Below are 13,377 nucleotides of genomic sequence, written 5' to 3'. Positions count from 1 at the left end.
TGCACAATGGATATACAAGACCCCACCCCCAATTAACTAAATAATTCCATGGGGATTTGGGAGAGTTTCATTCATCCCCCCCATTTATGTTATTACTGCAAGTGCTTGTGAGGGGACCATTTAGAGAGCTCTGAATTTTTTCACATGATCTGGAAAAAGATCTGGGAAGAGAAAAGCTCAGCAGGTCAGGGGAACAGAAATGCCACAGTGTTCAGTCTTCAAGAATTGTGCTGGCTGTTGAGGGAAGCACATCGCTGTACTGGAGTTATTCTTCCCCTCCTGTGCATTTAAACCTCAATCAGTAGCTCTACCAGTGTGAGAATGTTTTACTATATCAATACATACTTAAAATATTATAAATTAATGTGTTGTCTTGGAGCATTTCACTGGGCAGAGCCTGGGAAGATTTGTGTGTGTACATCACTCCATGGTGGAGTACTTCATACCTGGGGAACAATGATTCTGAAAATGTTATATACAGTCTTCAGCGTAGCTCAGAACTGTTTGAAACAGTTTTAGAAATGTTTAAAGCAGGAGAGGATTTGGCAGCGATCTCAGCAGATAAAACCTCACACTGCTAATTAATCACTGAAAGTGCAATCCTGGCCCCAGTGATTTCCACAGGAGCAAGTTCAAGCACTGCTGGATCCCCTGAAGACAATCAAGTTTAAACAGAACAGAGCTTAAGACCACAACACCAAACTTCTCCCTCCCCAAGCCTCCTGTGAAGAAAAATAATATCTCAAGTTTTTAAAAACGTACTGTAGTAATAAGTAATAACATTCCTTAAAAGCTTGTACGGTTTCCTTGGCGTTCAAAGTGCAATCTCTCTTTTACAGCCTGACTTTATTGGAGTTTTTCTTGACACATGAAGCAGACCAATCCCAAATTCTTTGGGGGAAAAAACCCAAAAACTGAAGAAACTGCAATTTTCACCTATTCAGTAATACAACAAATCCAGTGAATTTCAAGGCATGAGCCCCCAAATAAAATGTCTAGGACAAGAATATATAAGTGAATCTCTGGTGTGGACTTTTACTTTGAGTATCCTTCTCAAAAAAAATGTAGAAGTGAACAAGGCCTGGGGAGACACTTAACTCCAGAACTGCTCAGAGATTTTTCTGAAATTAAATAATTAGAGCTGAACTAGTATGAAACCAGTAGTAATTATGGTAGGCAGATCCTCCTAAGTCTAAAGAAGGTGTTTAGGACACAACATTGTAGCAGAATAATGCCTAAGAAAAGCAGGGAACAATGCCAGTGATCAGGATAAAAAATCCATTTAATCTTTTCTCTGAGTGCATTGATTGAAACTTGTTTGTTACAGTGATAGTCAGGTTTAACACCATGGTTCTGACAGTGTGAGCAGGCAGCTTGGTCCAGGAATTTCAAGAAATAAAAATGGTTTGAATAAAAGTTAAAACAGTAAGGTCTTTTCTGTGTGCTGTCTGTCCAAAGTGACTTTGGCAAGGAAAATGTCTCTCTGTTGAAATGTCATGGGATAACCCAGAAACACAGTAACAAAGCTGAGCTTCAAAGATTGTGTTTCACGAAGACAGCAGAGAGATATTAGGAAATAAAAGCACAAAGAGTTCTTTTCCCCCAATTTATGAGTTAGAATCATGGTAAGACTGAATGTCGGGAGGGGCAGCTCATGGGGTGGCTGAGATGACAGCCCTCCAAAATTTCCAGGGGTTTTTGGTTTGGTTTTTGGGTTTTTTTGATGGTTTTGTTTGTTTTGTTTTTACAGCCCATTAAGAGCTTTTTCTTTTCTTCCAGTGATCTTCCTTCAATTGCTGTGTGATCCTGGACATCAGAGTCGAGATGGGCAATGAGAACAGCAGTGCAGAGAATGAGGTGAGTGTGACAGGGCAGTGGTTTTCCCTCCCCTCCTAGCCTAGAGCAAACCTCTCAGAAACAGCTTCCACAGGCCAATTACCCCATATTTATCTTCTGCTCCCCGTTATACTCATATTTAAGTGTCATTAATGGTGTTGAAAGCAGTTTGGTGTGTTTTTTTCCTTTGGGCAATGACAGTGCTCCAGAGCATCAGGGCACAGTTCTGCTCCCTGGAGGATCCCCATGGGATGGGCAGGGCTGGCTCATCCCAGCTCCCCAGCCTGGGAGCAGGGCAGCCATGGGCAGCTGGAGCAGCCCCAGGCATCAGGAGCATCCCTGAGGACAGGGCAGGGCCCAGGATGACAGGCAGGGGCAGCTCAGTGGGCAGCTGGCAGGGCAGGGTAGCAGCACTGGTACCCTTGTGCTGGTTTGAAAGCAAAACCAGTGAGACTCCAAGTCAGAAATACAATTTAATAGAGAGGGAACAAACAACAAGAAAGATAAAAATAAAATAAAAATAAAATAAGACAAATGCAATAGTACAAAGGAGCACTGCCAGAGTCAGAATGCAAACCTGACACCCTGTTGCTCAGGGTGTTGGAAGCAGCCCGCAGTGAGTCCTCCCAGAGTGATAGATGTGGCTCCATTGAAATAGAGATGATCCTCAAGAAAAGAGTCCAGTCATCCTCTGGGAATCCAGTGGGAACAGGCTCCCTTGGTGTTTGGGATTGCTGTTTTATCCCTGTGGAAAGGCTTTGGCTCCTCCCGCTGGGTGGAGCATCTCCCAATGGGATGAGGTGATGTTATCAGTCATGTGAGAGGCCTTCAATGGTCCATTCACAGGGGATGTCCCTCGGAGGAGGATGGGTGCAGGAAGAGATAAGGAGGCCCTGCCTTATCTGGTGTTATCAGGTGTCCCATTAACAGAGGGCATCTCCCCTCATTCCACCCCTGGAGTTACAAGAGATAAGGAACAGTATCTTCTTCAACAGATGAAAATAGAACACACATTTTTGGTTACATTTTTCAACCCAAAACAACCCTTCAGCATCACAGGGCATGGCATCCCTGGGGAGGCTGCAATCCTGGGCCACGGGCAGGGTGGGGACAGGCCCTGGGAGCTGGGCAGTGCCTGTGGTGGCCTCAGAGCCCTGGCACACAGCAGCTCCTCGCTCAGAAATGACCTTGCACTGTTTGTGTCCCCACCCAGGGCTTTACCCTGTATTCCCAGGGTGTGCTGTAAATGCACGGTGCTGTTTGGTGGTTTATTTTTACACCTTTGAAAGGAGGGCAGTGAAGTGCTCTGGCTACTGGTGTACAATGACATTGGAAGTTATTACACCAAAATAAGTTTCAATAAAAGTTGTAATCCATTAATTTCAGCAATTAAAACACCAGTATATATTTTATCCTCTCCTCTTCCATATGATGTGGTAGCTGCTAAAATGCATCAGGATTCATTTTGCTTCCACTTCAGATATCAGCAGATCTGCTGCACCTTGTGCATTGTAAAGTGGACCCTCTCAAGGCAATCAGTATTACAACTATTACAGATTTTCTCATAATTAAGTTTTAGAATAAAAATCTTCCATAGTTCATGGTTATTCTCACCAAGTTTTATTGTCAGCCCAAGATTTGGTCCCAGCTTTTCTCAAGGTTTGGGAAGAGGGGAATGTGTTAATTTCTATAACTAAGTAATGATAATTTCTTCTCCACAGTGTACAGCTTCCATTCAGGAAGCTTTTGGAAGTCAAATATATTTGTTCAGGAGTCATTCTGAGGCTGAGAAGGTTTTACTTAAACATTACTGAATTTCTCAAGAAATGTAGTTAAAAAAAACTCTTCTAAAAGGAAAGGAAGCTTTTGGTCCCCTTTTCAGACTGTAAAAACCAAAAGACAACCCAACCCCCTCCAAACCCAAAGTGAAACAAAATATGCTAAGAACCCAAATTATTTTTTAAAACACTATTAAGAGAGAAATAACAAGAAGTAGCAACAAAACCTAAATACTTTGATTTCCAGTCAGAAATTCCCCAATGTCAATAAAGCCATCCCTATACCACCAAGCCAAGCAGCACAGCAGGTAATGGATGATGAAACTGGTGTGCATGGTTTGCATTCAAAATGTTAGCACCAGGCTTGGCTGCTCTTTGTCTTCTGCATCTGCTTCTGGCTTTTGGGTTTTGTGACACTGACTGCACATTTGCAAGGCAGATACATTTAAGTTTTCAGCAAGTTGTAAAAAAAAAAAAAAAATCTGGTTTCTTTTGACTTTTTTCCTTTAGTAGCAGTCAATGCTTTAGAGAAGCAGCCTGTACTTGACCCCCTTTGCTGGCTGCCTTTCCTTCCAACCCTCACACCATTGAACCAGCTCAGTTGGTGTTGTTCTTACTCTCAGAACCAGTTGCTCTGAGTTGTTTTTGTTTTTGTGTTTATCAGAGAGCACCACTGCACAGCTCCTGCTCTCAGTGAGTCATTTGGGAGCCTCACACATGGTTTGCATTAAAGCTGGGAGAGCCTGGGCTAAGTTTAGAACTTATTTAATGAGTGGGAAGATCTGTGGAATAAATGTGCTACTAGGAAGAATGTAGTAGACACTTGGAGAAGAAGTAAATACCCAATCTATCTTGTAAAGATCAGCCTCTGAGGAGAATACCACCTAAATTTAGTGGCAATTAACAAAGATAATGCTTGGATAAAACAAGGCTGGGGCCAGCAGTATATTTAACAAAGTGATTTCACATATGCTGACCACGTTCTGTTTTGCTGTGAAGCACACAATGTCCAAACTGCTGAGAGATTTTAGGATTGTGCCCTGCCCTGTTACAGCATAAGCTTGTTGGCCTTATGCTGAATTAAACATAAGCTATTTTTATGGGGCATTTTCCTTGAATAGTGACACTCCACATGAAGGGAAAGGCCTTTAAATTGAAAAAGAATTCTGGAAGAACAGATATTTTGACCCAGTTTGATGCTTGAGATCCAGCCTTTAGCAGGAAAACACAGGTGAGGTAATGGAGGGGTTCTTTAGTGGAAGCTGTGGAAAGTGCTGCAGTTTATGGAACTGAGGAAGGTCTCAGCTCTTGTGCTGCCCATTAAACACATTCTTCTTCATCCACCCAAAAGAACAGGATATCATGGAGGAATGACATTGTCTTCTTTGCCTTGACTTTTCTGGATGGCCAAATGTCCAAAAACCATCTTCATGGCCTCAATAAAAGGAAAACACTTTCACAGAGGCTGATGGAACTGCACTTCCTCAGCCCTGCGCCTCTGGATAGTCTGGACTCAGGTGCCAGCTCAGAAAGCCACACTTAGAAATGAGACCAAGCTGAGCTGGACCAACAAATCTGCTCCCTAAAATGTCAGACAGAGTGAGGCACAGGGTGTGTGGGGTGCAGAGTGATCCCAGATGTAGCTCAGCCTCACCCATGCTGCTCCAGGGGCTGTGCAGAGAGCTCAGGGACAGCTCACAAAGTGACCGCATGTGACAGGATTGTTATTGATTTCCCTGACTGTATTTTATCTGTATTTTTACTAGAATGATGCCATTACCAGGGCATTTTTGCTCTCGTTTTAAAGGGGTGGGTGGAGGGTGTTAAAAGCAGAAAGAGTTCTTTGTGATTGGGGAAATGAGCATAAAATTTTGTAAAGCTTGAATGGGCTGGATTTTCTAATATGGAATACTTTTAACTCAGGGTTTTAATTCTTGCCACTCAGAGTTCTGAAGAGGAGCTCTGTCATATTGCACAGCCTTTCTCACGACTACAGAAAACGAAAAGTCACCAAGTAATTGTAAAGCTCTTTGAAGGTGAAAACTGCTGCTGAATTGAAGTTCTGGTGGTGCATCTTTTACCCCAGAGTTGAAGAGGGAATTTCAAAGTCAGTTAGACATAAGTTATTTCTACCTATTTTGCTTTATCCTGTCTTCCTCTTGGTTTTCTGAATAAGCAGAAAAGCAAACAAAGCTGGTTATTCCACATCTCTGTTATTGTTTCTTTCTCTTTAAACACAGACCTTAATGTGTGGTTATCTTTTTGTTCCTGTTTTCTGCTGTGAAATGTGTAAGACAGGCAACACTTGCCAGAGGGGCCACAACTTCTCAAGAGTCTGGTGGTTGTCTGAGGTGTCCTGCTGTGACCCTGCTCAGATTTCTCCATTTATTTCCTATGAACAAATCTGACTGCTGAGCATCCTGCAGCTAATATTCTGCATTATTCCTTTTCCCATCTTTCAGCTGGGTTCAGTCTCTCTGAACTGGTGGCTCTTGTCATTTGCTGTGGCCCAGCAGCAGCTCTGCCCCAGCATCCAGCCCCCATCCCCACAGATGGGAACTGGGCAAATCCCTCTGGGCTCTGGGGCTCACACTGGGTGTTTGCACACTTTTTGAGCAGTGCAATAACATCTGTATACATTCCATTCCTGGTCAGCCAGGAATGACAACGCATTCCCAATTTTCTGCGCAGTAATTTTGCCTGTAGCATTGGAATGTGATTTGCTGTTACCCTGCACAGGCTCTTCCCTGGCTTTGTTGTGTCCACTGGCATTCACAACTTTCACTCCCTGAATCATGATTCCCTTTCATTTTTACTTCCATTTCACCCAGTGCATATCAGGATATTGCTGTCAGTTGGCTCCAGTCTGATGCTTACATAGTCCTAACACACCTCCAGCCACCACATTAATTAATTCTCACTTCCAGTGGTAATTACTGCTGGTCCAATATTCTATAAATAATGCCAAGTATTTCCTTGAGTTTACTCAAAAACAACATTGTATGTTTTCAGAGAATTACATGTCCTTTTCTGCAAATGCAGCAAATTCTGGGACGTTTCTCACTGCAGTGAATAATTATTATTCACATTATTATTTACATCTTGCCTGTGAGTGAAGGCAAGGGAATGAAAGAAGAAGATTCAAAGTTGTGGCAGAGTTCTTAATTTGAAAGTGTAGTGAGAAGGAAGTTGGGAGACTGGTCCTTCTCTTCTGAATTAATGGTTAAAACTTCCTTCACAACTGTAAAGCCATCATCATTTCTCATGGGACATGTGAATTTATGGGGAGAGATAAAAGGAAAAAATATATTATATTTATAAAGTTCCTCTGTAATTATTTACTCCATTTCTCCATTTAAAAAAATAGTGTGAAAATGTTGGGCTTGCATTTTCCACAGCTATGAAATTACTAGTCAGGGAAACACAACAGAGTTTGGGACTCAGCTTGGAGATTATTTTCCCAATAGTACTTTATTTGAATCTAACAGGTTCTTCTCAAGTCATTTATTGTCAGGCTGCTAAGGACAACTCAGCAGAAAGCTGCTTTATTTAAAACTATAGTGACTGAAAATTGCAAGTTAGGGGATGAAGATTTTCTTCCCAAGTTCACCAACTTTATTCTCTGTCTCTCCTGCTGTATCTCATACACCTGCCATCCTTAAGAAAATCATACAGGCACTCACCAGGCCATGTTGGCATTACAGGAATCTAAAGATAAACAATTTATCTTTAAACAATTTGGTGCCCTCAGTGGACTGGAAGAGTCATAAACACAGAGCACTGAAGCCTGAAGGTTTGAATTGTTCCTGCTGTGGCTGAGAGGAGACTGTGTATTCTGGGAAAAAAAGCTAAATCAAGGATGAGATGGTGACTATAAATATATAAATACACACACCCCTGCACACACCAGTGTTTATTTTTGTGCTCACAGCCAGAGTCATTTCAGTAGGTGTTCCTCAGGAGGAAAAGCAGCCCTTTATCTCCAAGAGAAGGTCATAGGTACTCACAATCAAAAGCTGTAAGAATTTTTCAAATACCATTGTTACCATATCACAATTTACTTTGCTCCTTGTATTTGTGAGAAGCAAATTAAATTCAATGAGAAGCGAATGCCAATTTTTGCATTCCTGCCCCTTTGAGGGTTTTAATTAGAATAGGTATGAACTTAAAATTCTACTCCCGTGAGAGACAAATAAACCACGCCAGAAGCAACAGCAAATTACACCATTACTGATTAAAGCAAAAATCTACTGTAATTGCAAAATTCTATACAGAGACTCCCTTAAGGATAGAGTCTGCTCTTCCTATCTGATCATGTAATAATTACATTTAACTGATTAAGCAGTAATGATGTTTGGGAAGAAAAACAAGAAGTGGTGATGGGAGGCATCCCCTCCAAACTGCTGTACCCCAGCCACTCTCCAAAAGGGGCAGCAATGCACCAAGCTGTTTGCTGAAATCACATTTAGCTCCCTTGCAAGGGGGTAAAACTGAGTTTTACTGTAATTCTTCAGGTCTAAAGTGTCACATGGAGTTCAGGCTTGGCTCAATATATTGGGTAGTAATTTGTTTCTCTTCTGTGATGGCTCACTGGTTTGCTGACCAGTGTTCACTGTGGATTTTAATGCAAAGTTCCAGTTGTTTATCTGCTTATTTATTTTGGTATTCTCCAAACAAGGGAGGGACAATAACTCTCCAAAGATACAAAGTTTTAAAACTCTAACTTACTGCTTGGCTACTGTTCCTGCAGAACAACAACAAAAGCCAGAAGAGTGAAAAGTTGGATTCAAAAAAACCTGTTCTGTCTTTAAAAAATTCGAGAGCCGTTTAAAAACCCTGATTTCCCAACAAACCTCTGTGAACAACCTCTAGCAGGCAGACTTTTATTTTTAAAAAAACAAGTCAAGCACCTCCCTTCCCCAACTTGCAATGGAAGACACAGAGGGAAAAAAAAAGGAAAGGCAATTTCTGGTTTATTGATTGAGATTTGTAAAGGCTTTGCTCCAGCTTCCCCTCCACGAAACCAGAGGGAGGGAGTGGGAATGGAAACTTAATGTCACCCCTCGAAGATTACTGCTCTGGCATGTTCCAGCAACAGCTGTAAAAGGATATATATCTTTTATATCTTTAAATAAATAATATAATAAGTATATATAAAATATTTTATATATATATATATATATATTTTATACAAATATATTTTATATATTTATTAATGAATATATATAATATATAAATAAACTGCTCTAAATGCCCCCTCACTGGGCGGATGTGGCAGAGGGCTCCCAGGCTCCATTAAAAACATTTAATTTAAGGCAGAGGGCTCCCAGGCTCTGCAGGCTCCCAGCCAGCATTAAAGGCTACACTGTTAATGGAGTTCTCTTCTTTTTTCTTTTTTTTTTTTTTTTTGAGGGGGGTTTGTTTGTTTGTTGGGGTTTTTTTGTTGTTGTTTTTTTGGTTTTTTGGTTTTTGGTTTTGTGTTTTTTTGTTTTTAGCATCCTGTTCAAAGTCATTGGGAAGATAAAGTGATCCTGTAGATTTACTCTGTGTTCTTGCAGACTCCAGTGCTTCTGGAAGGGTTTAATGCAAATTAAATTGGATATTTCAGGAGAATCAGTCGTATTCATTTACATGCTGTGCTGCTTTAAAGGGGAAAAAAGTATGAGATATTTCATTTTCCTCCTGTTGTTTGTATGCTCTCTGTGACAGAGCTGGTTGGTTTGTTGTTGGGTTTTTTTAATTATCCTAGACTTAAAAATGCTGAGAACCTCTGTGTTCTGGCTTTTATTATAATTAAAGTCTTGCAGTTAACTAACTCTTTATAATGAGAATCCTTTTCAAATAGGAGTACACTAAACTTGAAACAAATACAGAACAAATTTAGCTGCAAGCTTCTGTAGTCAATCACTTCAGAGGCTGTATGTATTGAAACTCAGAAGTAATTTATTTAACTGCAGCTTTCTGATGGTACTTGTGAACAAAACATGGTCTTTATAATTGTTTTCACACATGTTAATTAAAAATTTAAAAGCATGCTTTGCAAAGCTAGTTCAGCACCTGATTTGCATAACCAGCCTAAATTTTAAAAATTTAATCGACAAATTGAATTACGTTTTTCTTCTGTCTGGCTTAGATTCACAAAGCATGTTCTTTTGTGATGATTACACGAATACATTAAATGCAGAAAATCAATATATAAAGATTTTCTATATCTTGGCATATTAGTAGTTAATTGTACATGTAAATATCTACATTAAGGTTTATTTTAGATTATTGCCAAATTACTCCTTTGAGCTTCTTTTGAACATATGTGTGTGCTTTTGCCTTACTTGGTATTAGGGGAACTTTTTGATCACTCAAACATCCGACGGCCTGGAAAGAAAGAAATAAAGAGTGCCCAGAGTTCAAACTCCTCTCTCCTGCACAGGGCCTGTGCTGCTAAGATTGTTTTAATACATGTTAAATTTGTGTTTTAATACATGTTAAATTTGGGAATGAACTGGAAGAACAGAAGTCAGATTTTTCTGTGGGCAAAATCAGTCACTCAGGGGATCGTTTGGAGATGAACTGTAACTTCTTAAACACAAAACTCTCAGGGGAGATGTGAGGGGTTCCTCCTGCCTGGCACCCCAAGCAGATGAAGAAAACTTGAGGTGGCAGAAGTAGAAAGGAGGAAAAATGAACAATTAGTTCTCTCTGCTCTTGCCAGCTGCTGAAGGCATCTGGACAATTCTATAAATTGGACTAATTTCTTGGGGTTCTCTGTGGGGCTCTCCCAGCCCTGCCTGCCCTGCTGGGAAGGGAAAGGAGGTCTGAAAATGATCTTTGAATTTGGCTGCTGCTGGGAGGGATTTGTTTGTGGCCCAGCTCTGCATCTGACCCACCTGTACCTCTCAAAATAAGACACGACACAGGGACTAGGTAAGAGCAATGCACTGTGGCTGCCTCACCTGGGAATTTACCCACCCACTGGTTGGGGGATTTTCCTGGTAATTCATATAATAACATATTTTCTCATAGCTCTTTCTCTCTGCATACTGAAATAAACACTCCATGCAGATTTCTCATGCAAACAAAAGCAAGGCTGCTCAAAACTCTGCACCAAAATCCAAACAGAGCCCTGTTAGCTCACTCAGCTCTACTTTTATTCCCCCTGGCTGAAAGAAACAAATTTCCTTGTATAATTCTTGATGTTCTAGTATTTTTTTTTTTTGCCATATACTCTGGGTTTTTGGCCAACATATATGCTTAGATAAATATTGTAAATGCCAGATGTCAGCACATGCTGGGTAAGTGCTTCATAATCATGAAACCAAGAGCTCTTGGTCTCTCCCAGGGGGAGGTGGGGAGATAAAGGCAACTCCTGCAAACAAAGCTGTAGTGAAGGGGTTCCTCCAGGGAAAGGCAGAGGATATGGGAGTTAATCAAATTTGTCTTAAGTATAAAAGAAGTATTTTTGTATTTTCAGCCTGCCCTGACCTTTTCAGTTGCTCATTTCACTGTTCTTGTCCACTGGGTGTCTCATTCCTGGCTCTGAGCTCCAGGAGCTTTTGGCCATGTTCACACAGAGCACTGTAATTCTCTAAACAGCAGCTCTCTGCAATTTATTGACTACTGCTAGGACAAAATAAACATTAAAATGAGTGCAAAAAAAACCCCAAGAGATGAGTTGGAATTGTGTACTGTGCTTTTAATCTCTGGTGTTACCCTGCAGTGGTTCTGCCATCAGTAAATACATTTATGTGTCTTTAGGTTAAGTGTGCCTTAGGCTTTTCACAACTACAATTAAGAATTAAAACAACAGTCACTTTATGTTAAGGGTGATTTGATGAAGCAGTTTTCCTTCTTTTAAACCATTGCTTGATGTGCCAGAGGATTTGAAAAAGGCCTTCACTGAGACTTTTTTTGCTTTTCACTTGGTTGTTTCCTTCCATTACTCCAGTTCTTTTGCTATGCTTAAAAACCATCCTCAGCTACTGTTCAGGACAGCCTTTTCCAGTTCTTCTTCATGTTCTAAAGATACTTTCTCCAAAAAGAAACCAGTAGGAAGGTGCTAATCACTACCTGAACCCTGGTGCTTGCTTAGGACCTGTGGTAAAACAAATAATTTCCAATAAAACCAAAAAACAATAAATGCACTCATGTAAAGGCATGTCTCCATGGATGAAGACCCTGGGTAATTATTTCCCTTTGAGAAGAGGTGATGCAGCACAGCCACAGGTGTGTGATAGCATTTCTGGCTGTCACTGCAGGATCTGCACCATTTCCTGAGCTGCCAGCAGAGAAGGGCAGCCTGGTGAAGAATCAAGCCCTCTGTTTCAATTCAGAGGCATTCTGGGCTTTGTTGAAGTGGGAGGGAAAGAATCTGCACTTGGATTCAAGTGCTGGGTCTTGAATGACATTGGCTTTATCTCTAACTTAACTCTAAATATGCTGCTAATATTATAAGTGTCCAAGTTCACAGCCTGTTTCCATCCCTTCTCGTTTTAAACTTGCTTAGCAGGGAAGCATTTTCCAGGCTTGGAAGCAGAGAAGATGATACCCTCCTTGGGTCAGTAAAGCCCTGGCTGCTTTAGAACAATTGTTGCATTCTCCTCTCCCTCTTCTTTTCCTGGTACTTAATTTTGACTCCACCACTCCCTTCTGTTTTTCTGCTCTTAAGGAAAAAATGGTTTGGCTTTGGAACCTGCAAGTTCCATCAAAGTAGTGGAATCCACTGCAGAGGTTGTCTGTCAGTGGGCAGAACAAAACTCCTTAAGCTCAGGCATTCTCCAAAATAGCAGCAGCTCTTTAAATTGTTCTTTTTATTCTTTTTTTTTCTTTTTCTTTTTCACTCTAGAACACTCCACAAGACTCAGAATTAGGCCAACCTCCTGGAAATGGCCACAATGTGAAGAGGAGCCCTCAGAAAAAGGGCACAGAAAACTCTGGAGGTCAGGACATCTCAGATCCTCCTGCTGCTGCTGTGCCGCTGGCTGAGAGCTTGTCCCCGTCGATTCCAGGAGCTACAAGGTAAGACATGACATTTCTTCCTGTGAAAAGCACTGAAGCCCTGATGCTGTTGATAACTGGGGGATGTGCATTGTGTTTCTACTTATGTGTAGCTGATTTTGCAATATCCGTCATCCTGATGGATGATGATGATGATGATGATGATGCATTCCTCAAAATGACCTCACACCACCAGACTGCTCACTGATCACCAAACTGACTGTCTTGCCTTACTGCACAATTATAAACCAGGCTCCAGCTGCTGTAGTAACCCTTGACCCAACCTTTCCATGCTTTTTGCTTGCACTAATAAACTCTCACCTGAGACAGAGCAATACTGAAGAGTCTTTAACTTTTGGGCAGGCCCAAAGTGCTCAGGATCATATGATTGGATCATAATGGGTCCCTTTCAATATTCTCTTCTCTTCTCTTCTCTTCTCTTCTCTTCTCTTCTCTTCTCTTCTCTTCTCTTCTCTTCTCTTCTCTTCTCTTCTCTTCTCTTCTCTTCTCTTCTCTTCCCTTCCCTTCCCTTCCCTTCCCTTCCCTTCCCTTCCCTTCCCTTCCCTTCCCTTCCCTTCCCTTCCCTTCCCTTCCCTTCCCTTCCCTTCCCTTCCCTTCCCTTCCCTTCCCTTCCCTTCCCTTCCCTTCCCTTCCCTTCCCTTCCCTTCCCTTCCCTTCCCTTCCCTTCCCTTCCCTTCCCTTCCCTTCCCTTCCCTTCCCTTCCCTTCCCTTCCCTTCCCTTCCCTTCCCTTCCCTTCCCTTCCCTTCCCTT

General features: G+C 41.5%; 1 protein-coding gene across 1 annotated transcript in view; it reads left to right on the top strand.

Annotated features, from left to right (window-relative positions):
* Window positions 1-1,809: 1,809 nt before the first annotated feature.
* The window catches only part of TACC2 (transforming acidic coiled-coil containing protein 2), a 114,374-nt gene continuing 102,806 nt past the window's right edge, over window positions 1,810-13,377 (top strand). Inside the window, exons 1-2 of the mRNA XM_063405164.1 lie at window positions 1,810-1,857; window positions 12,454-12,626. Coding sequence (XP_063261234.1) covers window positions 1,825-1,857; window positions 12,454-12,626 — 206 coding nt within the window. The 5' untranslated portion in view covers window positions 1,810-1,824. The remainder of the gene's footprint in view (window positions 1,858-12,453; window positions 12,627-13,377) is intronic.

This window comes from Prinia subflava, chromosome 9 (genome assembly GCF_021018805.1).
Source record: "Prinia subflava isolate CZ2003 ecotype Zambia chromosome 9, Cam_Psub_1.2, whole genome shotgun sequence".
In the NCBI taxonomy this organism is placed as follows: domain Eukaryota; kingdom Metazoa; phylum Chordata; class Aves; order Passeriformes; family Cisticolidae; genus Prinia; species Prinia subflava.
This window is presented reverse-complemented; position numbering and strand designations above follow the sequence as displayed.